General features: G+C 37.2%; 1 protein-coding gene across 1 annotated transcript in view; it reads left to right on the forward strand.

Moving 5' to 3' along the window:
- Positions 1-3,112: 3,112 nt before the first annotated feature.
- The window catches only part of LOC124155557 (Fanconi anemia group I protein), a 44,345-nt gene continuing 20,164 nt past the window's right edge, over positions 3,113-27,293 (forward strand). Inside the window, exons 1-14 of the mRNA XM_046529485.1 lie at positions 3,113-3,525; positions 3,631-3,741; positions 4,023-4,195; positions 5,272-5,442; positions 8,871-9,130; positions 9,223-9,419; positions 9,820-9,956; positions 10,052-10,353; positions 14,498-14,729; positions 19,998-20,127; positions 21,239-21,368; positions 25,120-25,463; positions 25,984-26,175; positions 26,278-26,444. Coding sequence (XP_046385441.1) covers positions 3,433-3,525; positions 3,631-3,741; positions 4,023-4,195; positions 5,272-5,442; positions 8,871-9,130; positions 9,223-9,419; positions 9,820-9,956; positions 10,052-10,353; positions 14,498-14,729; positions 19,998-20,127; positions 21,239-21,368; positions 25,120-25,463; positions 25,984-26,175; positions 26,278-26,444 — 2,639 coding nt within the window. The 5' untranslated portion in view covers positions 3,113-3,432. The remainder of the gene's footprint in view (positions 3,526-3,630; positions 3,742-4,022; positions 4,196-5,271; positions 5,443-8,870; positions 9,131-9,222; positions 9,420-9,819; positions 9,957-10,051; positions 10,354-14,497; positions 14,730-19,997; positions 20,128-21,238; positions 21,369-25,119; positions 25,464-25,983; positions 26,176-26,277; positions 26,445-27,293) is intronic.

Here is a 27,293-nt window from a genome sequence, read left to right on the forward strand (position 1 = left end):
AAGACAGAGGTTTAGGAAAAGTGTGAAAAACTCGCGAAGTTTCCCTGCAGCGGATGCGAATTCAGACCACAACCTAGTGCCATGAAATGGAGCGTAACATACAAAAGACTTATGAAAGTAAGGAAGGGGAGAAATGTAATGTAGAAGCGCTGAAGGGGACTATGAGGAGAGGATATCAGGAACTACATAGTGACATTAGTATACGGGAGATTGGAAGTACACAGACTGTAGAGGAAGGGTGGGATATTAAAGCGGCAATATTCAAATAAGCGGCGGAAAAGTCAATTGGCTACGTTGACAGCAGAAGGATAAAGAAGCCTTGGGTTACGGCGGCAATGGTAAATGAAATGGAGGAGAGAAGGAAGAGGAAGAACGTGGGCACAGAACAGGGCAAAAGAATGTAAACGGAGTTAAATCTTCTATATTATTTCTACTGCATAGATACATTTTTCTCAACTTATACACAACCAAACTCTACAAATGAGGTACCAAAAATTCACAGAATTTATCAGAGAACATGCGACGGCATATCTTACTTCTTAAATATTGCTATTGTTTCCTAAAATTGGTTTTTAAATAATTAAAAAAACAAAAAAAAACAAAAAACAAAAACCGGTAAATATTCCTGACGTTAACGGCGCACAAACTGATACATTTGATCAGTTGCAACAATATCTCGCATTCTTTAAATAACTTTTATCAAAATGCGGCTGATTCCACATTCAAGTCTCCTTTTGATACGTAAGTATGAGTCATCATGTGCGTTTAACAGAGGATAGTGTAATTACTTCCAATGTTGTGTTTAAAGAGGTCTTCTGACCTCAATTTGTACATGAACATTCCAATTAAATTTGTACAAAAGACCCTGCCTTTTTTCTACATTTTAAAATTAGAAACGCGCCTATCCCTCTGTGGACCTGCACTGAAAAGAGCGGGGGAAGCCCGCTGGGAGCGGGCACAGCACGCTCGTATTCGATTACGACGGGAAACTAAGAGGGCTAGGGAGGCTTGGTGGAAAAGGCCGTGTGAGGAAATGGGAAAGTTCCAGAAGAATGGAGAAGTATGAGCATTTTACGCCAAAGTTAAACAGCTATCGAGCGGCAAAAGAGGACAAGTCATGCCTAAAATTAAGGATAAAGATGGGAGGAAGCTAACTAAACGAGAAGACGTACGGATTATATGGAAGGAATACGTGGTCTGGAGGAACTGGCCGGAGATTTTGACTCTAAAGTGTTAAAGTGCTGTGAAGGAGGACAATCTTGGGCTGGGGGCAATCTGGGGATCTTAGAATCTGAAATCGAAAGAGCACTTCGTGATATAAAGGCCAGGAAAGCAGTGGGCGTGGACAATATCCAGTGTAAGCTCCTGAAGAATCTAAGGAGAGATAGTAAGAAAAGGTTTTTCGAACTAGTTCGCAGGGTCTATGAGGAGGTATGTTGGCCGAAGGATTTCGTGAAGACGGTTTTTATTCCGCTTCCGAAAAAGAAGAAAACTGTTGAATGGGGAGATTATAGGGCTATAAGCCTAATATCGCACGCGGCGAAAGTAGTACTGAGGACATTGAACAGACGAATGGTGGCGAGGGTAAACGAGTATTTGGGCAAAGATCAGTCAGGTTTTAGAAAAGGGAAGACAACTCGTGACGCAATAGCAATAATGAGGTCCCTGGTAGAGAGGAACCTAGAATATGACCAGGACGTATATGCCTGGTTTTTGAGAAAGCGTTTGATAGGGTGAACTGGGTTAAGTTAATGGATATTCTCAAGAGAATAGGTGTAGATTGGAGGGATAGACGACTGTTTCGTAATTTGTATATGGCCCAGACTGCGCAAGTGAGGGTAGCGGACGGAGAATCTGGGTGGGCAAGAGGTGTAAGTTGTAAGGCAAGGCTGTCCTCTATCGCCGCTACTTTTAACGTATACGCTGAGGAAATGGTAAGAGAAGCGTGGGACGAGTTGGAAGCTGGAGTGAAAGTGGGAAAGCGGATGCGTTAGACGAGCGGTGCGAGTATGGGATGAGGATTAATCACGATAAGACTAAGGTAATGCGGTTTTGTGAAGAAATGTGAGCGAGGAATGTGAGATTCTACAATCTGCGCGCCCTGTGCACCCAAAGCGTCCCAACGATAACGAAAGAGGGTTCATCTGAATGTCCGGCTCATACAGGTTCCATAGAGCAGGGGCGCAGCTAGGAATTAAGGCTGGGGGGAGTTTAGGTGCAACTAATACCCGGGTGTGTGGGGTATGGAATACCCTCCAGGATAAGCGGTAAGTGCGAGATTAATAAATTGCGGAATTTTATGATTAACGGTTCAAAATGGTGAGTCTTACGGCTTTCTGAGGGATATTTAATTAATCATTGCACTATTCTATTAGTAATATCAATCCAATTAAGTAAATTGGATTAAAATTAAAAATTTCTCTGAGCTCTCAGGGGGGGTTTTATCCCCCAAAACCCCCCCTCGCTGCGCCACTGCTTTAGAGTGGCTAATATGAGGTATGCCCCCGCATAGTCACGTCCGAAGCTGAGGGCTCATTCCATTAGACCCCCCATGGTTCGTCACTTCGACCATTAACTCACGTGGGGGACGGGAATACCTCCTAGCGACCACTTTATAACTTCCACCACAGAATCTTGCAGAAAAATCATGTCCTGCTCCTTTTACATGGCGTATTATCGAGGAAATGGAAGTGGAATTTAGAGGAGCTTGACGACTGGAATCCTTCTCAGAGCAAATCAAAAACCTGAAAAAACTCTTCGCCAGAGCTCTGGAGGTAGTTGTGAAATCCTGCTCTCATAACAATGTTTCCAGATGCTACTTGAAGAAGAGACCTCAGCACATATATGGCACAAGTTTTCGCTCTTAGAAGTTACAACAATTGAAAGAGAAAAATACCTCTTAAAAATAAAAATTCCAAGAAAATATATTATGGTGTACAAATTGAAAATATTTAACCATTAATTTCATTTTCATGCGTCGAAGATGAAACTTAACAACTGCATTCCATTTGTATCTATAGCGGTCTGCAAAATACACAATCGTAAATACCGCTTTTTTGCACTCTTTAAGACAAATGAACCACTTTATGCGCCAAGAAAACGGAACCGGACGGAACCATTCGGAAATAACATTGTATCAACAGATGTGATACCCGAGCTGTATTTTACCATTATTTAACTTGTTTGTTTTGTGAGTGATCTTAGCTAAAAGCGAGAATGTCAATTTATTCCCTTCCGCAATTTTAATTTCAATTCTTATCTAAGGTATTTTAGCTATTTATCTTGAGATCTTGTTCGCGCATGTCGACTGTCACGTGATTACGAAATAAGAATACGCGCCAACATTCAGTATTTGTTGGTGTATGTGTTGTCTGTTGTCTAAGTGGGGGGAGACAAGGATTACTGCTGAAATTTTGTTAATGTGCTGTGAAAATGAAGTCTCTGGAGTCAAAAATCACGACTCTTGGCCGCGAAGGCAATTTCGAAGGTATCAGAAAGATAGTTGATGGTTTGCCAGTGAAAGAGGTAAGTATCTTGTTGAGAAGGTGGAATTCAATGTTATAATTTCGTGATCTGTGATTTCTGTTGTTAAGAACATAGTTTGAACGTAATATTTTGACTGTTATTTAGATATGTGATATGCTGAAAGAGACCATGAAACATGGAAATGCTCTTGGTGTGTTGAGCTTTTTGATGAAAGGATTTTCTGATAGCGGTCCGTCGACAATGAAACGTCTGCAGGTAGGTTTGTTTACATTTCAGAAACTCGAGTTCGTTGTGGATCTTTGTGTGCGTGAATACTGTATCTATACTCTATTTAGTGAGTGTAATGATGGAGTGGTTGATGTAGCCAAAACGACCTTATCAAGTTTTCCCTTGATTAACCTTGAATTGAATACAACCTGCCCGTGCGAATCTTGTATTTTTGTGATTTTGTATTAATGCTAGTTGATGTTGATGATTTTTATCCTTTCGTCATAGATATTATTCTATTTATGAATCAACTGTGTTTTCATTTTCAGGTCACTGAGTTCATATTAGAGGAATTGCATGGGAGATGTATGCAGAGCCAGCGTGTTTACGATGTTGTGACATTATTAATTACAGAATTGGACAAGTACCCAACGGCTCATCTCATTAAAATATACGATTTGTGTTTGGAATACATGCACAAAAATAGTATTTCGGGCTCCTGGTATGTAAATTTCTTATAGTTTATATAGTCAAGCGAGTTGTCTGGTTGAATATCACGCATGACTAACTATTTACACTTGTAAATCTCATTTTAATATTTCCAGCGTCTGCAATTTGTTATCGTTGTTTAACCTTGATTTTTTTAATTGTAGGAATTTCATGGAAATTAATATTTTTCATTATCAAGTTATCATAAACTTCATTCTTCCCGTACTGTGAAGAAGTCCTTGAGCACATCCCATTATTTGCGGCAAAAGTAACTGAATGAGCAATCTGTGTCTAAACTGAATAGGTCACTGGTGACTTGACACCTCCAAACAAAACAATTGTGTGTGGTGGTGTCGAGTCTGATTAATCTGCATAATTTACCAGAATTCTTGTCTAGGTTAAAACTAGAGTAGCTATTCAAAGACTTGAAGCTTTGGAAAGTTATGTATTTGTGGGATGGGTGGGATATGAAGCTTCAATTCCAATTCATCTTCAGGATCTGGTACAAGTTGAAGACTTTCGATCTCACAAATAGGCTTCTTCATCAGTTTTATGTAAATTTTGGCTGTGACAGAGTTTGAAAAATAAAGTGGACTCAGTTTTTTAAATTTTCCATCTGATGCCTACTCTTCAAGCTCTCTGCCACAAAAAAATCGATGGCCTTAGGCCTTACTCAGGTCAGTTGATGATGTCATGAACTCATGCCGAACGTTTTCTACTTCACTGCTATGCCTTGGTCTTCTGCATGGACATCATGTGGTTTGTTGTTGTTTTCATTCTTGCTACTGATTCCTTTCTTCAGCAAAAGGTTTATCCTGGTCAAGAAAATTGACCAAAACAGTAATGACATTACCAACTCATGAGAAGTTGGTGGCAAATAGTATGTTTTTTTTATTTGTAGTATATGAGATTATGGCTGAATGAGGAAGACATTTTTTTGTCATTACTCTTCTTTCCTGTCCATCTACAGAATTCTTTTACTGAATTTCGGGTGTGAGTGAACAACCTCATTGCTGAAATTGCTCTATTCCTAAGTTAGACGCTAATCAAAAATCAGTCACAAATTTGAATTCAATGCATTTTTTTCAGTTTTTGGAAGGACCTACTCCCAAAAGTTGTCTGTATTCTGGCTGAGAAAGATTCATTGATGTATTCTGGGTCAGAGATGGGTGGTGATGAATTCAAGGAAATGGTCGTAAACAAGTTGTGCAGAGTTAATTGGAAAGGGGAGAAAATAGCATCAGTCATCTCATTATTAACGTAAGTAATAATGGAGTAAACACGAAAGTTTTTAGTCTTATTTTTTTGATTGCTTATGAGCAATTTATTTAATTAGGTAGCATTGTAGTACTGGTAATCAATCTTAGTGAAGGGGAGGCTCAATTTTATTTGAAAGAAAAACATGTATAATCTAATAATTTTTGAAGGAGTTTTAACCCTTAACCGGTGACGTGCGGTCTGAGAGACCGCTGCGTTTCTAAAAATATGAATATTTTTAAAATTAATATTTAAAAATGTCTATACTTCTCATTAGATTCATATTTTTGCATAACAAGGACATCCCACTCTTAAAATTTAACGTTCCTTTTATTAATTTCTGTAAATTTGAAATTGAATTCGATTAGCTGTCTGTGAGACCGCACGTCACTAATTGAGAAAAATCAATAAAGGTAATGCTGGTAGAGATGATTCAAAAAGTTTTTAAAAAAATTCCTAGTCACTTATTAAGCATAAGAATAATTAATATTTTGTTAGGAAGCATCTTTAGTAGCTCAAAGTGGATACTTAAGCACTTAATTTTTCTAAAATTCATTGAGTAAGAATAAATGACCATTCAATTAGTTTCTGAAGGCGAATGCGAAACAAATGAAATGCAGTTTTTATTGGAAATACACCCATTTAGTTCTTTGAATGCTAAGATTTATATGGATGTTATCAATAATTAGAATAAAATAGTGATGAATTTCTCTTACCCCTAGCAGGCAATATACATATAATGTACTTTGTAAATAGGAACCAATTGAACCGCTAAATTTCGCGTGCCCACGGCTGGAGAGCAGAATTTATTTTCGTGTATCTTTCAGCAGTCGGTGTCGTCCTAACTATTTGGAGACAGAACATCTTAGCATCAAGTTTTACCACAAGAAGAAATAAAAGTAGCCTAGGAAACACCGAGAGTGAAACCTTGAAATGCAAGTGACGTTACGTCTACTTTTGTCAAGTGTTTTTCCGGCCCCTTTTTTTCAAGGAACCAGAAAACCGTCGAGTGCGTAGTTTCTGAAGTAGTGCGAAAATCTGTTGACAAATGGCGAAAAATACAACTGATAGTGAAGGAGGGAGCACAGATGATGAGAAAAGTGATGTAGTAAAAGATCTCTCCAGGCAAGAACAATTTTTTACTGGGGAAATCGCTATAAGTGGTCATCAAATGAGCCAAAGAGGAAAATTCGTGTACCCTTCCATAACACCGTTACTCAGAAACCGGGTTTGAAGGATTACATAACATCACTAGGTTATAAATTAAGCCTCTTGATTATTAGTCTCAGATTTTTGATGAGCGAATTTTACAATTGAATACGTTGGTACAACGGAGGAGACAGAAGGTATGGATGGAGTTAGTGCTTAGCGGTGAGGGGATGTTGAAAATGGTGTTAGAGGGTAGAATGTTAGGGAACGGAGGGAGGGGAAGGAAAAGAATAGGATTTTTAGATAGATTGAAAGAGAGTAGGCCTTACAGTGAATTAAAGAAGGTAGTGCTGGAAGGAAAGGGAGGCTCCCAGCTCACTCCTTGAATACTCCATGAAAACCTACCTTAATCGGTAGAATACTAATGATAATACGTTGGTACAATAAAAAAAATAAAAGGGCCTAATGATTTTGCGTCATCTAATGGATGCATTACGGGCTCCTCATTTTACGAATTCTCGGCGAACAAGATTGTAATATCCAATCTCCCCAAAATATATAAGGCTCTTTGCTTTATTTCAATTATGCACTACAGGGTAGGTGATGATATAGAGTCAAAGACACCAATGGTAGTTGCATTTTACAACATAACTTATGGTGGCGTAGATACTTTAGACAAAATGTACTGTAGATGCACATATGGAAGGTTGCCAATGGCAGTATTTTTCAGAATATTAAATATTTCCTTTGTCAACTCTTTTTTGCTTCAGCAGTCTGAGAAAGATATGACCCGATTTAATGCATTAAATCAATGTTGGAGATCTCATTACACTCCTAATGGGAAGGAGAATGCCAAATGCAAACTCCCGGGACAGGTAGGATAAATGTTTCGCGCTAATTCTCCATCTACCGTAGGAAGAGGCTGAAGGCGTTGAAAGGTTTGAAATGTGGACAATATGTAGACTTTTTTCACTGTACAAATTCACGGAAAACCTCTTCCTTATTTTTCCAATGCAAAAAGCCTGTGTTTGCTTTTGTGAAAAATTGTAATTTTGATCGTTCGCAAAATACATCAAGAAAAGGAATAAGCAGAATAAATTTCATGTCTACGTACTACTTAGCCTTCCAACTTTAACTTTTAAGGCCTTATTTTTGAATCTGGCAAAATATTGATACATAAATATGATAATTATAACTCAAGTGTTTTTTGCATCAGTTTTTGATCCTGCTTCAAATAACAATTTTTACTGACAAATTGGTTCTTATTGAGAATGTAAAAATTTTCATATAAGTTTTAGAATAGTTAAGCATTTGAAGAAAAATTAAACAAAACAATAAAAATGGCAAAGCAACATTTTATGAATTTCTGTTTTATTGCAGTCTTTTAGACCGCACATCACTGGTAGTGTAACTAAAATTGCACGTCACTGGTTAAGGGATAACATTTGTTTCTGTGCCTTGTCATGTCTTAAGGCTTTATTCCTTTGAACTAGCATTGTTTCCATTGAATTTTGGTTATTGGCCATATTTTATTTAAATGTGCATATATATTTTTCTTTACCCATTAATGCCAGTATTATTTTTTTGCATTATTTTGTGTGAAATTTTTTAATAATTGACTAAAAATGAACCTCTGAGATGAGCTGCAACATTTTTAATGTTAAAAAGTTATCATTATCAAAATCTCTTGGGACTTGATACAGTCTTTCCTTGTGTGGCTAGCATGTAAGTTGAATATACATACATCTTTGAAACCAGATCGATCGATCTCCTACTGGGTTGAAATGTGATTTATAGTCTGCTACACTAGAAAATTCCAGATTTGGTTGCTAAAGGTGTTGGTGAGCCAGGACAGTTGGTTTCAGTGATTTTGATTCGCCATGTTTCATAGCTTTCAAAGTCATTACTTACCTTAATTATTATGCCATAATTATTTTTATTAGATTCATTTTATTTGAAAAGTACACCAAATTTTCATCAAACATAACATCATAAATTTGTGGTGGCTACAACATGGTGAAATTTAAAGAATGTAATCATGAACATGCATTTTCTGTATGTAATGCATATTGAAGGTAAATGAGAGAGCTTCTATCCTGGAAATTTCTATGGAATCAAGGGGCATTTTTAGTTTATCACCTGTGAGAGTACATCTTTTTAACTACTTAATTATTTTTATTTACCTTTTATTCTTTCATGCTGTAGCCAAAGTTTATTTCATGGCTGTAATGCAATTCAAGGCTATACATGTTCAAACTAAATTACCTTTCATTAATTCACAGGGAACTCTCTTTGGAAGAGAAAGAAATGGCATTAGTTATTTCAAAAGTTGGTAAATGGCTTCAAAATCTTAGTGCCTCAGAAGTTCCTCCTCTTGCTCATCAACTTTTTAGGTTGTGTCACAAAGGACCATTCACTCTTTCAATTTTTCTTCATCTTCGTGATTATTTCTCCAAGAACTTGTACTCACCAGAAAAACCGACTGTCTCATCGCGAGAAGATAGTGAAAGCATCTGCACAGAAATGGAAATGGAAACTCATGGTATTTTTGTAAAACTTGTTCATATTTTTAATTACCTTAATTGATATTGTATCTCTAAATTTTATTGGTCGTATCTCTCCTATATTTTCCAGGGCACAGGTCAGAAGTTCGACTCGCTGAAGACACTGTTCTTTATCATGTTGGCCAGTCAGCAAACATTGGTAGTCCATTAGTGAAAAATTTATTGACTTCCATCAAAGGAATATCAGCTCAGCCAGAGCTTATCCTTGATCCATTCCTCTTGACTGTTCTACTTCATTTATCATCAGTTACAGTCCTTCAAAAGCAGGTATGGTGTTGATGAAGTAATGAAGTTCATTTTCTTGATTAAATTTTACCAATTCAGGCCAGATACGGTTGAAGTTTGATGTTAAGATGTGAATATAACTTCCTTGCAATAGGAAGTGAAAAAATTCTCTTTTATGAAATCGTTGTCATAAAAAAACAAAAACTGATGCGGAAATAGCTAAGTTAAAATTTCACAACTCCTACTATGAAGGATTCCCATGAAGTCACACCGTGTACCCATTACTTCCTTTCTTGAAACCAGCATCTTTAGTCATTCATCCTGATCTCTAAAAAACCTTTCAGTTATGCTAACAGTGATTGGATAAAAAAAATTACTCTCTCTGGGTGGTTGGGCCCTTACATGCACTACTATTACTAACGAAGAAAAATTATGATTTCAGATCCTTGATATATTGTGGTCTGTGATAAGGAATTGCATTGAAGATGAGGAAAAGAAAATTGAGTCAGCATGGTACAGGGAAATGGTTCCTGTGAATTTTCAGCTGGACTCAATTTTGAAGGTGGTTATTGAACAAAGGTATTATTTGAATACGTGTTAAGTTTATGATCCATCTTTATGTTCATCTCTTCATGTTTGGGTTCTGTAAAATTTTCTGCCATGTTATATTACAGTGCTTCTGGAAGAGATAGGGTTACTTCTGGTTTGATGAGCCTGGGGATCATGCTACTCAATGTTTCACCTCCAATGGGATATTCTCCTCCCAGCCACAATTCTGAATTAATCAATCCTGATACATGGATAAAACACTGTTCAAGCGTAAAGGAGCGTATGGTGCAGCGTGCTTGGCGTCTTGGTTCTACTTTACTACTCCTCCTGGCAAAAAAGGAAAACTCCATGGCTACACCTGTACTAAAAGCTATACTTTCTAACATTATTGCTGGTGAAACACCTATTGTTATGGCTCACTTTACAGGTAAGTAGAAAACGAAGTTATTAATTTCATGAGTCATAGTCATTTACACACCAACTCAGGCTGGCCCATGACCTGTCAGACTCCTCCATCAAAATTGGCAAGCATTCATTTTTTGTCTCCTCTAATAAAGAAAACAATTTGATGCATTTTGCAAAATTCAATAAAACAACTGAATAGAGGGTACACACTTTCATAATGGTGGTTTTTCGTGGATCTAAAATTTTTGGTGTCAATATGACTGCATTAATCAAGCGAGATGAGGTTCAGAGTAGATGGAAAGAGAATGGGGAAGATCTGTATGACAGCAGGAGCAGGCTGGAAAGATTGAATTTAGAGGAGGAAAGTGCAGTAGAGTAGGAGAATTTTGCCACTGGAGTTTGACTCCCATTGCATTCCTTCTCCCTGCATTTGACAATGCAGATTAACTACAGGAACATTTTGCATCAGAAGATCCCTCAGAATGTTCAAATGTATGAATCCAAGGTTAATTCATAGTTATATGGGAAGATACTCCTGAATCAGTGAACAAATTATACAAACTCAGCCCAGACACAGAATCCCATGGGGTTTCTGTTAGTACCTGATGGTGATAGCATAACAATTGAAACACGTGTAGTACTCTGTTAATAAAATTGTGGGCTATGAGATATCTTCGTTGACCATTAGTTATGTTGTTCCACGACATATCTACAAAGAAAGTTAACTTTCTTTGAAATAAAGTTTAAGGTGCCTTTATTTTCACCACCTTGGTTCTTTAGGTCCTACTACTGCAGTCCTGCCCCAAACAGCTCTGAAGTACAGTAGAATTCTGATTTAAGGTTTTTCAGCGGGGACAAAATTTAAAACACTAAATGAGGACCTGCCATTATTTTCAGTTTTTAGGGTCTGTAATGATTGGAATGGTTTTTTATATGAATAAAAATATTATTTTAAGTAACTAAAAGGTGCTGCATGCAGCAACAAATTCATTGATTAAATGTTCTTTGCCCAATTAAGGTTGGATAATACTTTTCAGGAATCAGCTAAAAAAATGGGTAGTAAAAATAAGTAATGAGAGGATGACAATTGTGTTAATGAAATATTTTAAGAAAATTATAATATTCATCAACTTATAAGCATTCCCACACAGAATATTATTATGGAAATTAGTGATTCCATTTTACGCATATTTCAGTGGCCTCGAAGAAAATTTAAAAAATTTTCTGTAAAAGTGACATGTAGGTGACTATGGCATTTCTAATATAATAAAAAAGGTGTAAGTAGGAACTCGAAACATCGTCATTGCATCAATAAAGATGAGTTAAATAAAGGGACAGCAGAAGATCGCTAATCCCGAATATCTAGGAAAAGGGAGGTTTTCTGGAATTTTGCCAATTTAATGTTTTCTGTTGCCTCGGCGAAACGAGCGATTTATGAGCCTCCTGTGCACACATTTCGGATTTCGAGGTCATCCTTATAAGGAGAATCTTTGTTCAAGCATGCGTACAAGTCGATGAGGATTCAACTCGATGATAACACCAGATTCGTTGTCATATATCCGCAGCCTCATGCAGGTCGAATGGAGCCGGGAGAAGTTTCTTACGCGGCGCGCTGATCACCTTGACTCTGACTCACCATGTTCCTCGGCAGCTTTTAATAAAATTTGGTTGGACCTTGAATAACGATTAGCTAAACTCTGTTAAGTGAAAAGGTTTAATCTTCAATAGAACTGGATTTCATCTGAAAAATTGTCAGTGCCTCCGGAGTTTGGCAATTTCATCCGAGTTATGATGTCGCAGTGAACCACCAAGGGATTCCTGCTGGATTTTCGTATTTTTCCGCGCTCATCTATTTTAGCGTGATCATGTGGTGATTTTTTTCCAGCATGAGCGATTTATTTAGAGTCATGGACCGTGATAGTTCGTCAAAACTCCGATTTTCATTCGCTTTTGACATAAAATAGCACCAGATTGACAACGTCCGTCGTCCATTGAAAACATTACGAGGAAACCATCATTGTAGTGGTCCTCGGAGGATAACTCGTGTCATCAGTCGTCACGTATCATTGAAGTTAACGAAGTGAAGGATAACATAGTTAGAGGTTATCAAGGAATGACTTTGCTCCATTAGATCAGATCTGATACAAAAAGTGACTGGTGTTTGGATCAGAAGGGGAGCGAAACATTACGATATCAACCAGCCGCATGTCGGTATATGGGCTCCGGGATATCTAAATTACGATGTAAAATAATGTTGTTCCTTCAGGAAAGAATGCTTTCACTCACGACCATGACAGGGGAAACACTTCCTCGGTTCTTTCGCTGTTCCTCCGTGGAAACTGACCTTGGAATGGATTATAAAAAGAATCTTCTAGTGAACTGCGCAAATGATATTGGGCCTCTTTTGAAAAGTTAAAGTAGCAGACTGGAAAAATATTGGGCAAACAATGGACTACCCGTAGAGAGTAGAGTTGAAAGGGGCACAAGCCGTCCATTGAAAACATTACGAGGAAACCATCATTGTAGCGGTCCTCGGAGGATAACTCGTGTCATCAGTTGTCACGTATCATCGAAGTTAACGAAGTGAAGGATAACGTAGTTAGAGGTTATCAAGGGATGACTTTGCTCCATTAGATCAGATCTGATACAAAAAGTGACTGGTGTTTGGCTCAGAAGGGGAGCGAAACATTACGAGAAGACAAATCACCCAGCTTGCGAGTTGAAGGTCCCAGCGCTGCATTCGCAGAAAAAATCAGTTGAAGCGTTCCCCGGTAGATTCTATTGACTCTTGGTAAACTTTCATGAGACTCTTATTGTTGATGAGCAGAAATTCGAAGATTTGGATAATCACTTGCATGAGCCACCATGGAAAAACGTTAAATCGGGCAAAAAAATCTTGCAACGGAAAAATTTTTACGACCATAAATGCGGAAACACTAAATACAGATAATTTTTACATTGCCCTAATAGGGAATGAATCGGGACCCCAAAAAATAAATGCCGAATGCGGAAAAACCTTAAATGCGAAGACGTTAAATCCGGATCAGACTGTAATCGCCTAGCCTGAGTTTTCCAAAGTCGTTCACAATGGATTAAAGGTGCCTGGTAATCTGTTGAGCATCACAACTGCAAGCAAATTGTTGTCTACTGCCTTGGCTATGTCTGCTAACTTTTAAGGGGCTAAAATTTTTGCTGTGAGGTAATCATGTTTGCTTTTATGTTTGGCCAACCTCTCCTCGAGCGTGAGATCAATTGGATGATTTATGCCCTTGTCCTAGTACACCAGAGCCAAATTATCCCATGTCTCCATGGCCATCTTTGCATTCTTCACATAGGTGTACGTTTCTGTATGGAGACACATTTTGGTGAACACTTCCTTGTCCTTCTGGTTGCTCATACTCTTGGCAGCCTCACCTCGATAGGCATCCTCAGTCATGTAGTCCCTTCATTTTCCATTAGCAGAGAACTATCGCAACTGATAATTCCCTTATACACATATGGACCTTAATGATAAAAATTTAGTTCACTGCACTGTCCTCCACCCATTTACGCTAATTTAATTTCTTGTGTTTTTCATACCAGCACAAAATTCGCCTTTGAAATATCGTTCTAAATAATTTCCTGAGCGTCTACGGCTCATAACCTGTTGAAAGTAAATCAAGATTCTGAAATTAACCGCAGATTAATAACTCATTTTATAGACAACTAGACTGACTCATATGGTGCACAAAGAATAATTGGATTGATAGGACTGAGGAAATACAGAATCATTTTACATAAAGGAAACGAAATGCATAAGGGTGATGCTAGTGGCACAGAGCAGTTCTGCTTTTTTCAAACGTTCTCAGATTACAATTCCAATGCACACAAAGTTTATACTTAAATGCTGTATTTCATTTACTTTTTACTTATTAATTCATTATGCTGTTTGTCTTTAGACTTAGAGCATAACATTTAAAAGGTTGATGAATTGAAAGAAGAAATTGTGAGTCTAGTTTATGAATTAAGGGAGGAGGAAGGTTTTTTTTTTGGCACTTCGCAGGTCATATCTTCAATAAATCTGTGGTGTACATTTATAGCATAATTTGGATATGTATTGTTTTGTTGCTCTTTCCTTATTAAATTGAATTGGATGTGAATCTAATGTGAAAAAATTTTTTTTACAGGGGTCCTTGTGAAAATGTCTGTTAGTATGCCATTGATGATGTTGGATAATCAGTCAATCTTCATTGAAAAAATAAGCTCTTTGATGCTTGTTGGTGGTGATTTGGATGGTGATGAAGATGAAGGTTCAAGTGTCTGCCAGGATGCAGTGAACGCACTGATACCTCTGGTGAAAATTTCAAGTTACGTCAGAGACTCTCTGGTTTTAATCATGAGGAAATCAATGTTTTCAAGGTAATTCAAGCCTAATAATTATGACTTAAGTGTCCTTCACTTTTTGCTCCCATCTTCAGGGCTGGTTTTAAATGCAAGTGAAGTACGTTGCCAACTAACTAACATGTCCTTGAAAAAAGTTGAGATACTGAGTTTGAAGGTTTGTATCTCTATAACTACTCAATCCGCTGTGGTGAAATTAAGTAGGAATGAAAGGGAATTTATTATGACATTTTTGCTAACTTTATGAGATCACTATGCTCTGCTGAATTAATTATTTTCAATTTTTTTTTTATGATAGGAAATGCCTAATGTATTGCCTAAAATTTTATTAGTAATGAGGACGATGCACAATAGGTGACTGAAATATTTTAATGCGATATATACAGTAAAACCCCGTATTTGCGTTATCGGAATTTACGTTTTCCCGCAAATTGCAAGTTTTTTTCTGGGTCCCGTCATATTTCCTATCTCTCCAATGTAAATAGAACCCTGTATTTACGCAGTGTTTTTTTCGTTTTCCCGCCATGTGCATCACGACGTGCCGACTAAAAAAAATTTTTTGCGTAGTAAAACAATTAATCGCGCATATCAGTCCATAAAAACTGTCTTTTGGCTTCCTTTCGCGCATTTTTATTTAAAAATCCAAAAGAGAGAGACGTAAAGAGAAGTATTTTCGGGAGGAATTTGAATGTGGCGGGACAGAACGCTCAACTACGTCATCTCGATTTCTGTCAGCGGCGAAAAGATTCACGATATGAAAGTAGGTGTTTTGAGCAATCGAGCTATGTATTAATTATAATGCTAGAACTCCTGAAGGAATGTTGACAATAATCATGTAGTCTATAATTTGATACGAGAGTTTGAAAGGAAACCAAACGTGATGAAACGTGATAAATGCCGGAACTATAAAACTTGACCGACGACTGGGATCATTTGCGCTGACTTCATTCAACAGTTGCGTAGCAATTATGGGTTAATTAAATACTTAAAAAAACTTATTTAAACTTGAATTATCCCATTCAAATAGCAGTGTATCGCAAACTATTGTAACTTTAAAAAATTATGAAGTCCCATTACAGTTTGTACTACGCACTTGATCGCCGAGGAGTAGTTCAGATACTCGTGTGTTGCAGAGTTACCCTCAATTCGTACGGGAAATAGAATTGATCCAGCTTGAAAATGGAAATTCGAGGTGAAAAACGGACATTTTTAATTGACGAGAAAATGAAAATTTTAGAGATAGTTGATTCCCACACCGGAACCCGCATCGATTCAAACGTTGGCGAAGCAACTCGAATGTTGGGACTGGCAATCCGATCGGATTCCCAGTCTCAACATTCAATACCGTGGTGAAAAATCGCGATGCCATTGTAAAATATGCACACCAGTGCGGACATTTATCAAAAAAGAGAATATATGTGAAGAATTCCAGGTAATAATAAATAGAGCGAATTCTAAAAGAGTAGTTTTTATGTGCAAGATCATCAAATGTCCCAGCAAATGGTGTCATCTAAAGGCCTGTTTACTTAGTACATTAACCCGTACAAGTTAATGTCTAAATTATGAACACGAAAATGCACCCTGTATTCACCCAACTTGTGCATATGCACGAACAGAAAATAGAACCTGTTCAAATTTGGTTCATACATTCATAGTCGAATTTAGGGGCAGGGGACGTGCCCTCCCAGATGCTTAAAAAAAAGAGACAAAATTTGAATACGGTTATCATAGGAGGATCTATGGGGGGGGGGGCACGTGCCCCATAGATCCTCCTATGATAACCGTATTCAAATTTTGTCTCTTTTTTTTAAGCATCTGGGAGGGCACGTCCCCTGCCCCTAAATTCGACTATGAATGCATGAACCAAATTTGAACAGGTTCTATTTTCTGTTCGTGCATATGCACAAGTTGGGTTAAAAATATGCAAGATTTTTAATACGGTTGCGTTCGTTTTGTATAACGTGGTATCATTGTGCCCCACCCCTCCAGAACAAAATCCTGGATACGGCATTGCTTGTGCCCCCCAGAAAGAAATCCTGGATCCGCCCCTGATGGTCATCATTATGTTCGCTTTGTTTTGTGTATTACTCAAGGAGGCTCAATCATTTAAATCAATAAGAATAACTTTGATATAAAAATAAAGAGAATTTTGTAAATTCATTGTTATATCTTGTTTTTAATCTCAATTAAGACAAGATCTTTTGCCTGTCAGGCCCTCTGTGCCCCTCCCAGAAAAAAATCCTGGATCTGCCCCTGCCTACATTCGTACATGTCCCGTTCCAGTCCACAAAAGTCATTCATGCAAGCAGAAATTAACTCGTTCGTGTTAATGTATCGTGTAAACAGGCCCAAAGGCCCTTGAGAAAAAGTATTTCCTCACAAGATTGGGAATCGAAGATTGCACGGCATCTATAATGGTTGGTTGGATAGATTCAAAAATAGGTACAGTCTTGTATATAAGATGGTGAGTGGTGAAAGCAAAGATGTTAACATAGAGACAGCAACTTAGTGGAAAGAATCAGAATATATTAGAGGTCTGGAAGGTTACAGCCCAAAAGATGTTTTCAGTGCAGACAAAACAGGATTATTTTTTAATTTTTGCTGCCAGCAAAAACACTGTGCTTCAGAGGGAAACAGTGTTATGGAGTAATGCTTAGTGAACAATTAAAAAATTAACATTTCCAAAGCCTGTATATGAATAAAAGTGAAAATTCTCTATTTCCCACTATTTGCATTTTCCCACAATTTACACTTTTTTTCTTGGGTCCCTAGAAAAGTGTAAATAAGGGGTTTTACTGTAATTCTATCTATTTTTCTATGCCTTGTTATAAGGTAATCTAAGCATTGCAAGCTCGAATCATTATTGCTGGATATTCATTTTTTGGGTCTGAGTTTACAATATGATGGTAATTTTGGGCCGAATGTGCTGATTCAGGGGAAACCTGTTATTGCCTAAAATTTTATCAGTAATGAGATGTACAATAGGTGACCGAAATATTTTAAAATGAAATATTTATTATAATTAGATGATTTGGGAATCACTCTAAGTGAATATTTCAATTACAGCAGACTCCCGATTATCCGGCTGCGATATATCCGTGTTGCAGATTATCTGTGCATGATTTTTCACTCTTGCTCAATATTTTTTACGATCTATATAAAAAATTAAAATCGGACGCAAAAACTTTGGAATTACTTCATTGACGCTAGGATACACCGGGCTTATTATTTCCGTTAGAATCCCCTTCGTAAAACGGAAGGGATTGCGCACTAGCTGCATTCACGGGAGCACTGTGTTCCGGTTTTCCAAGTCTCGCAGTGCATGACCGCATGCCATGATCACGGATACACATACACGTCAACCCGGTCAACTTATGTGAGACGCAACTACGTGACGTGGTGCCTGACTGTGCAGTTTCCGACGTCGAGCTGTGGTTTTGAAGCATTCATGCCAACCACTTTTCTGTATCGGTGATCACACAGCCACGGATGTGTGGTTTTCGAAACCAGGGCTTACATGGAGCATTAATAATACGAGTAAAACCATGTTATCGCTGCTAAAAAGATTGCGAACTGACAAAGAAAGCTCTCAATGAGTCCTGGAAGCACTCTAAAATAACAAAATAATGGCATAAATATTGTTTGTATTACGTAAATTGTGTAAAACAAACAGTAAACAGTTTTTTAGACATTAAAGTGAAAGTTTGGGTTATCCGTGTTTTCCGGTTATTTGTGCCGTCTCTCCCCATCATTAGCCCATTAGGTTAATCGGGAGTGTACTGTAGATAATCATGCTGAGATAATTCTGACCCAGCTTGCCTTTTGCAAGCAGAATAATCGTAGTCTATATGTTAGGGAGAATGTGTTGGTATTTAGAAAAAGTACATGTTTGTATTGTGCCGGTCCCAACTCCCGGATAAGCTTTTGCCCAACCCCCCCCCCCCCCTCCGTTCTCTCTGAGGATATTTGGACGAGTGAGGTTAGCCAGCACGTAATTATTTTTCCTGGGTCGGAGGAGTCACAGGCTTCGTCCACTACTCCTCTCCTCCGATCCAGATGTAGGGAACTTGGGATTTCAAGCGACCACTGCCGTTTGATTTGCACAAAAACAGTAAAATTGAGTGGTGGATTTCTGGAAATTTGCACAAAAACAGAGGAATCGCTGAATAAGGTGAGAAATCTCCCCCCGTAAGTAACAGGATGCCAGGCCTATTTCCTTTTAACATATATCACTTTTAATGAATCAAAACACGATAACAATAAATAAACCTTAAAACACAAAATACCCTTGCAACACATTATACAATTAACTGCAATAATCATCAACAATGAGATTTAACTCTCTTAAGCAATGCCTTTAAAAAGAAAATGTCTTAATCGTCAAGGCAATTTAGGTAGATTATAATGTACAGTGAGAGATTAACACACTTTAGCAATGCCTTTAAAAAAAAGTGACTTAATCGTCAAGGCAATTTAGGTAGATAGTGAACAGTGAGAAATTGACGAAAAAGTTCCTTCTTCTTCTTCTTCTTGCAAGCATGAGATCATGAAACACACACTTGAGCGTACTTATTAAGCTCTAACAAGCTCCACGAGGGGAAATAGGGAATCGGTGCGTGATTAGCTTACGCTTCCTTTCCGGTGAGGATCAGTTGTAGAAGATACTCTGACAAACAGACGGTGGATTGCATCTGCTGGATCGTGGCTGGTACTTCTTCCAGGAATTCGATCCCTCTATGCCAAGGGACTTGCGTAGCGTAGTCCAAAAAGGCAATCCCCAACTTTCCTCCTCTCGGCGTGGTCACTCCGTCGTGGTGCGTTCACTATCTGCTCTCCTTCTCTGCATATACTTTGCTTGCTCGTGCACCACTATCTGTCCTCTAGCTCTCTCTGCTTCCCTTTTTATTCAATTCACCTACCCAGCATTCCCCGCACTAACATTGTCTGCACACGGCACGTACACTGATGACGTAGTGGGGAACTAGGCAAACTAAATTTCAAATACTTTCACCATTCAGTTGTTCACTCATACACCAATACAATTCATACAATAATAAGTGATACAACAAAAAAATCTCACGCAACGAAATAAACCTTTTTGGCATATATTTAAGGGATGCCGTCACTGTATATTTATGCATTTTAATTCAGGATATTGTTCTTGAGATTAGACATAATGACTAGCATAGATTATGTGCAACATCTTCAGATTTGGCTGAATCTTAGCTGTAATTGCTATGTATGGTAATTGCCTAATATTTATTCCTGCTTCTGTCATGTATGAAGGTCAATATTATCAAGGCGGGTTGCTGTCAATGGATTTCTTCTCATGCTCAAGTACTTAAAAGTTGAGGAACTGGGAGCCCTCAGCCAGAGCAGTCAGACTACCTTTAGTGCACCATCGTCCTCAGAGCAGGTAGATACAATTTACATAATTTCTCTTGCTGACGTAGCCATCAACCCAGTGTAATTTTTATTATTGATGTTTTTGTTATGACACCACTACTATATTATGTGTGTATGCTTGCTTAATTCTTCTGTTTGAATAATTTAGTCTCGGATAGTTTTTAATCTTAAATGCATTGGTTGTCTTACATGCCAAGTTGGCTCCAGACAATATTTCCATATTGGCAGTTTATTTCTTAGAGCTAATAATAATCCGAGTTAGCTCTGCCCTTAATCATACCATTGCTCACTACTGTTGTCTACAAGGGTTGTACCAAAAGTATAGTTCCCAAATTTTTTACAAATAGAAAATTTTATTAATTGTTATTAATTTTTACATTGTTGAAAATCTTACACTTTTGCCTATTTTTTAACGCAGCCTCCATTTTTTTCGAGACACAGTGCTCCAGCTTTTGTATCCCTAAGTTGAAGAAGTCTTCCTCCAACCCATTGAGGAAACGTGTGACCTCTGCTTGTGCTTCATCGTCGCTCTTGAAGCGTTTGCTACCTAAGTGTTTTGTTTCGGAACACCCACGTTTCATCTCCTGTGATGATAGAGTCTAACAACTTCTCCTTGTTTCCTCCTCCCTCACATTGTTGAAGAAAATTGCAAGCAAAGTCAAGTCGTTGCTCCTTGTGTTCATCAGTCAGCATCCGGGGGACCCAGCAAACACACATCTTGCGATAACCCAACATTTCTCTTAAAGTTCTTTCAATTGTGCCATGCAAAGCTTTAGGAATGTGTTTCTACGTGTTCACGGACAGTGACCCTCCGATCTTTGAGCAGCTCACGGTTGATCTTCTGGACAATCGCATCCGAAACCGACGGTCTCCCACTCCGTTCTTCTTTGTGAATTTCTGTGCGACCCTCAGCCCTGCACCATTTGTGGACAATCTTCACCATAAATTTCAGTCAGTTGCTGATGAATCTGCATGGGCAGTAACTTCCTTGCATGGAGAAATCGGATTACTGTATTCTTCTTATTCATTTTCGCACACTTAATTCTTGATTTATTTTTTTTATTGTCTATTAGATTTATTTTTTATTACTCATTTGTATATTGTCTTTTGTGGTTTTTCAGACGTGTGTTCTGGTGCATTCCCAAGTTGCTAAAAGAGGAAATACCAATGAATCAACATATTTGGAGCTTTTGAATGTTGTTAGGCGATGTCTAGTGTTACAGCCTGAAGTTAGAAAATGCTTGTATGAAGGTGAGGAAATTGAATTGAATTTTCTTTTGCATACAATTATGCATCGAATATGTACAGTGAAACCTTGACTGGTGGTATTTACATAATTTAAATATTTCAAAAGAATTTTAATATTGTTTTCTTATCAACTGCTTTAAAATGACACAATGTGTGCAAAGCATCTCATTGCTTTGATTTTCAATCAGTGTTTTCTCCTACATTAAGTTAGTTGCCAGAGGTAATCTGATGGATTACACCCCTGGTCTGAGTTTTGGTCAAGACCTGGGTGGTACTGTAATGATAAGTATTACTGTAGTTTATGTAACTGTTGAAATTATATACATAGCATCTAACATGGCACTGTGGTTATTCTACTTCTTGGTTATACTACTTATATCACAGCTAACCTCTATATTTAGAGGTTGAACCACCATCTGCATCCTGATAGATTTTGAGTGTAATTGAAGTAAAATCTACCTTGAATTCAAGTTGGTTGAGAGTAAATGGCAACAGATGGTGTGCTAAAGGCATAATCTGCTTTGTGCTTGGGCTTCAAGTGAATGGACGAATTGGCTGAGTATGAGCACTAGGGTGGTACTCATTTTTAAAATTTTCGAATTTCTTTTAGGACGCCTCCCAGTTTTGTTCCATTTGGTGAGAAAATAAATCGTGGAAATTATTTTTGCAATCGAATACATACTGGGAAAACGTGCCGCATTGCACTTAAAGTTTTGAAATTTCGCTATTTTTGGGTGTTTTTCAGACATAAGTGAAGATGATGTCACTCTCAGATTATTCTATCACTTTTTTGTCTTCTACATCGACTCGATAGACATTTGCAGAGTATCACCTCAAATTTCTTTCATTTCAGCCCTTTGGTTCCTAAGATATCGCACCGAGAGTGAGCACGCGCCACCGCAGGTAATTTGGGTGGCTCGCAGGTCTCAATTTTTCAATCATTCTCACTCATCGTAAAAGCATAAAATTCTTTAGATAAACTTTAAACTCTGTCAATATAACCTTGAATGTTACAGTAAAACCTCTTTACATCGTAATGGAGGGGACCAAAATTTGGGCAATTTGATGTATGGAGGTTCACTATAGAGAGGTTTTAGGGGTAGGCACCATTTTTTCATATCCTTGAGAAATGAAAGGTGCTACTGTCTTTTAAGCCATTATATTAATATATTTGAACATATAGGTATGCATAAGCGAACATATATTTACAATTTAATGATTACACAAAGGTAAAAGTAAATTGTTCAAGAGGCCTTTTTAGAAAATAAATTAGTTAATGGGTTTGCTTAAAGATTTTTTCAAACTCTTTCGAAATAATGTTTTCAATTCTATGAGCACTTTTTAATGTCATTTTCACTATAAATAAATTACTAGCTATTTTCGTTAATGCCTTTTGACCTAAGAAACAATTCGCTATGAGTTGTAATTTACTAATTGTATTCGGAGGAAAGAACAATAGTTTTATATTTCTAAACACAATTTCTTCATCCTCGTATTTAACTGCCTGAGTTTTTTTTATTTGTGCAGCCTATATATACAGTTTCTTCTGTTTTTTCTCGGTTGTTTAAAATAGATGTGAGTGTGAATGAAGGTATTCCAAAGGTCACTGCCTTCTGCCTGTCCTCGTTGATGGCTAGGAAAATTGCTAATTATGTGGTAATGTCAAGCAGTCGCCTTCTTTTATTTCTCGAAACCATCATCAGCCTATGATTAATTAAGTAATTTTCATATTTTATGGCAAATAATTGAAAATACTCCTTATTATATCTTTAAGAATTGATTTATCATTCTTATTACATGCGACTTATTAAAGAATATAAAAAAATTAGTAAACACGTGACTACTGCAAAAAATAGACTAAAAATTGAGCGTAATATTGAAAATTTTGTTGAATTCCCTCTCTCCAAAATGCAATGCACGTAGCGTTCCGAAGAAAAACTCTGTCGAGGGCACACAGAAACGCTAGGCCTGCGAAAGGACGTAATTTCCCGGTGAGAATGCTGGGCGAACTACTTCAGAATGCGGCGGCGACGGTAAAAAATTTCATTGCCCTACCGCGTTTCAGCTAATTAGCTGTCTCCTTCACCTAACACTGTCGCGCATGGATTGATGTTCGTTCAGTATTGCTAGAAATTGACGTCCCGGACTCCCGATGGAAGAGTCAGATTTCGCGGTATAAATACGCAGGCAAGACATATGACTGTCGCTAAGCGCAATAAATTTTAAACTACGATCGTTCACGAAAGCATCGAAAAAATTACCAAGGCAGTAGTAAGAAAGTGCTACACCGGGAAATATAGGAATAAAATAATTGCGAAACTGTATTTGATTTATTTCAAGTCGCGGAAAATTCATGAAATGTTTTCATTTCAGAAGCGGAAGTAGCAATGCGGTCGAGTAATTCTGTCTCCATGGATGGAAGTGAAGTTAGTTGAAATATTTCGGTCAGTAAGTGATTATAGGCTGCGCTGGTCGCCTCTTTTATTAACTGAACATAGTATGTAGGCACTTACAAGAAAATAAAGCCATCAGTAAAAGAAAGCGAGTGCTATCGCGCGATTTTGACCATGATTCGAGAGAAAACGATGTGTTCCGTCTTCATTTACCGTCACTTAATATATGATTAGGGTAGTTGGATGCCCTAACTAATGGTTAACGTGAAAATTATTAAAGGTGTATAAGAAAAAAATAAGCGTGAAACATTTAACGCTGAAAATGTCATTCCACGTAGGTAATCGCGGCTGCATTAATGGTCTCTAGTTGTCTCGGTACGATTTGCGGAGGTAGTTAGGCCGTCTCGGGGCTGTCTTGTTGGTACAATATATAGAGGTTTTACGAGATAAAGAGGTTCACTACAAAGAGGTTTGCCTATAAATTTACATGTAAATCTGACGGGACCGGAGGGTTGGTACGAAGTATGGAGGTTTACGATGTAAAGAGGTTCACTACATAGAGGTTTTACTGTATATTTAATACTGCTTATTACCAAATCGGGCTTAGTAGCAGTGGTTTATTCTCCATATCGAACTCTTGTATCTAAGTGCTTCTGTCTAAATTCAGCCTGAAAGTTCACAAAATCTTTAAATTTGAGGCCGGAGCGGCGGTGATCAATAATATCCGATTTAGATAAATTTCTGAGTTAACCCCCTGATATAAGTTGGCAATTCTTCCGCATAGGTCATGTTTGATATCTTTCATTTCTGCCCTTTGGTTCCCGGGATATCTATTGCTTTTTTGTACAACATAGAAAACTAGATTTTTTAATGAGGTATTGGTATTAAGCTTTTCTATTTAATGAAATAAAAGTGCTGAAATGAAGTTTACATATTTTAATTTGTAAAATGAACAAATATTTTTTTCATTTTAATAACTCCTATACTACATTTAAAATATTTTATGAGCAAATCAATTTCCATAATTACCCAATATCATAGGATAAAATTTTTCCCATCACAATCACAGAATTATTACTTTCACCTTTAGTTGAAAATTAAAACTTGATGTAGTGTTGTTTTTTATTGCACACAAAGGTTCTCAAAATTCTTTTGATTAAGTTGCTTTATGGCAGTCTGGAAATTTTCATTGAAATGATTATGTACTTCACCTTGTTTATAAAAATTGAGTTTAATGTATGCATTCTAATTGTCAGTCTACATAGTTTGTACAACATCAGCCAATTTAGATAGATTTTACCGTTGGCTACTTTCTATGCCACTTTATACTTACACACATGATTTGCTTTTATTAATTTCAGGCTTTCCCTCAGCTGTTCAGCACAATCCAGACCTAGGGCTTCATTTTTTGGAGTTCTTGTATCATCATCTGGTGCAGTTTCTTGTTGATTTAGATAAAAATGATGGAAATGCATTCACGTCTCCATTGGACTGGTCGAAAATTGTGCGCATTTCTGGCAAGGATGCCTGTCTCAAAGAGCCCATTGCTTCTCTTATTTGGTGCATCCAGTTGTTGGTGATTGCCAGTTCAGACTCGGACAATGTTTGGCCCAGTGAAAATGACAGAGTCCTCTACAAAATTAAGAAAATTTTGAAGTCATTAGTTGTTCAAGTTGGAAAGTGCACACCATCTGATTATGGATTGGTATGTTGTATCTAATTCTGGCAGGGAAAGAGAAAGCTTTGAGTCTTTTTTTTTTTAATTTCTGCTTTTCGATTTTAATGCTGACTAGTTTAGAGCTCAATTTTAATGTAGCTTCAATCAAAGTCTATTTTTTTACTATGTTATATGTTGCACATTTATACGAAATATCACCTTTACTTTTCGTCTCATTTACTTTAAAATGGAGGAACTTGATTTAATTCTCCTTAAAATCAGTCAGCTACATTTTTAAAAATCAAGTCCCATGTATTTTCTGCTTCTCAGGCAGACTTATGTATTGCAATGTAAAATATTGGCTTGTGATATCTAAGTTTCTATGTTGGTTGTTGGTTAGAATTTGCATCATGGGAAGCAATGTTTGTTAAAGTTTCAATGCACATTTGTTTACTTCGTAGCAATGCCAATTTCTGCCTATGGTGCACTGACAAGGAAAGCTTACCATACCAAGCTTTGAGGCATAATTTTAACTGTTTTTGATTATATTAACATCATCTTATTCTAGGAAGATACTTATGATTTCACTGCTGCCTCAGCAGAAACGGAAGAGAAGAAAATTTTAATAGGTCAGCTGTTTGGAGTGCATGAAGCTTTGATTAGCTATGTGATTGGAAGTTGGAGGAAAGATTTGAATGAACCTGGAGAAAATCTACTCTCCCTAATGAATGCTTACAGTCGCTTGGAGTTATTTGTTTCGGTAATTCCAAAATTTTTGAAGTCATGTATTTAAATCTCTGCTGGCTATAAGATTTCTCTGAGTTATTTTTCCAAAATTTCTTTTGTTTTCTCTGTATTGAAGAAAATCAAATTGGGAGAGGCAGATAAACAAGGAAAGAAGAAAAAAGATAAAGAAAATGGAGATGAACCTAAGAAAGGACCTGCTGGTGGGGGCAAAAGTGCTTTGTCTCTTATTCCTCAACCTATTTTAGATCCACAGTGTACTTTGAAATTCCTCAAGCTTTTGTTGTAAGTATGAATTTGGTTGTTTTGACTAAATATAGTCTTAGATGTTAGTATATGATTTAACCTTAATTATTAACAGAAGAAGAATTGAAGGAGAGGAAATGGAATCAATGAGAATGATTGCAACTTGAATGACTGCTGGAAAAGATTCCAGTAGGAAGGTCTGACTAATTACAAACATAGACTTGGCCGCAAGCTAATAGTTTCTGCAAGTTGTAAGATTTCTCTGAATTATTTTTCCAAAATTCCTTTTGTTTTATTTGTATTTAAGAAAATCAAATTGGGAGGGGCGGATAAACAAGGAAAGAAGAAAAAAGATAAAGAAAATGGAGATGAACCTAAGAAAGGAACTAAACTTCTAAAGTGAAGCTAGCAACCCTTGGCACACCTATCCCGGTCAGAAAATTTGCAGTACAAATGCATGTTGATAAAAATAAATTTGGTTTCAACTCCAAATTACATCAACTGAGCTGTGCTGAAAGTACATTTAAAGTTTCTTTAAGTCTTGAAATGACAATAATAGTGGAGTTTTTTTAGCAACTATTTTAAGCACTGATGCAATTATCATAAAGTTCTCTGCTGAAGCATACATTTATATGAGTCAGTAATTTCATTGTATGAAATCTCTTGTCAATGCCTTGTCTCTGTCGATCTCAATGTCAGTATATTGTTAATTGTGGAGGAGTTCTTGAGAAAATAGAGTTCAAAGTAGAGTTACTGTTTTTGGAGTGTCAAAAACCATACCTTTTTTTCATACAAAGCTGGATTTAAAAAATTTGAACCTTAGGTTAAGTTTGTGATGATAATGAGGAAACTTAGAAATAAATTACCTTTAATTTTCAGTTTATTTCA

This window comes from Ischnura elegans, chromosome 3 (genome assembly GCF_921293095.1).
Source record: "Ischnura elegans chromosome 3, ioIscEleg1.1, whole genome shotgun sequence".
Taxonomy (NCBI): Eukaryota; Metazoa; Arthropoda; class Insecta; order Odonata; family Coenagrionidae; genus Ischnura; species Ischnura elegans.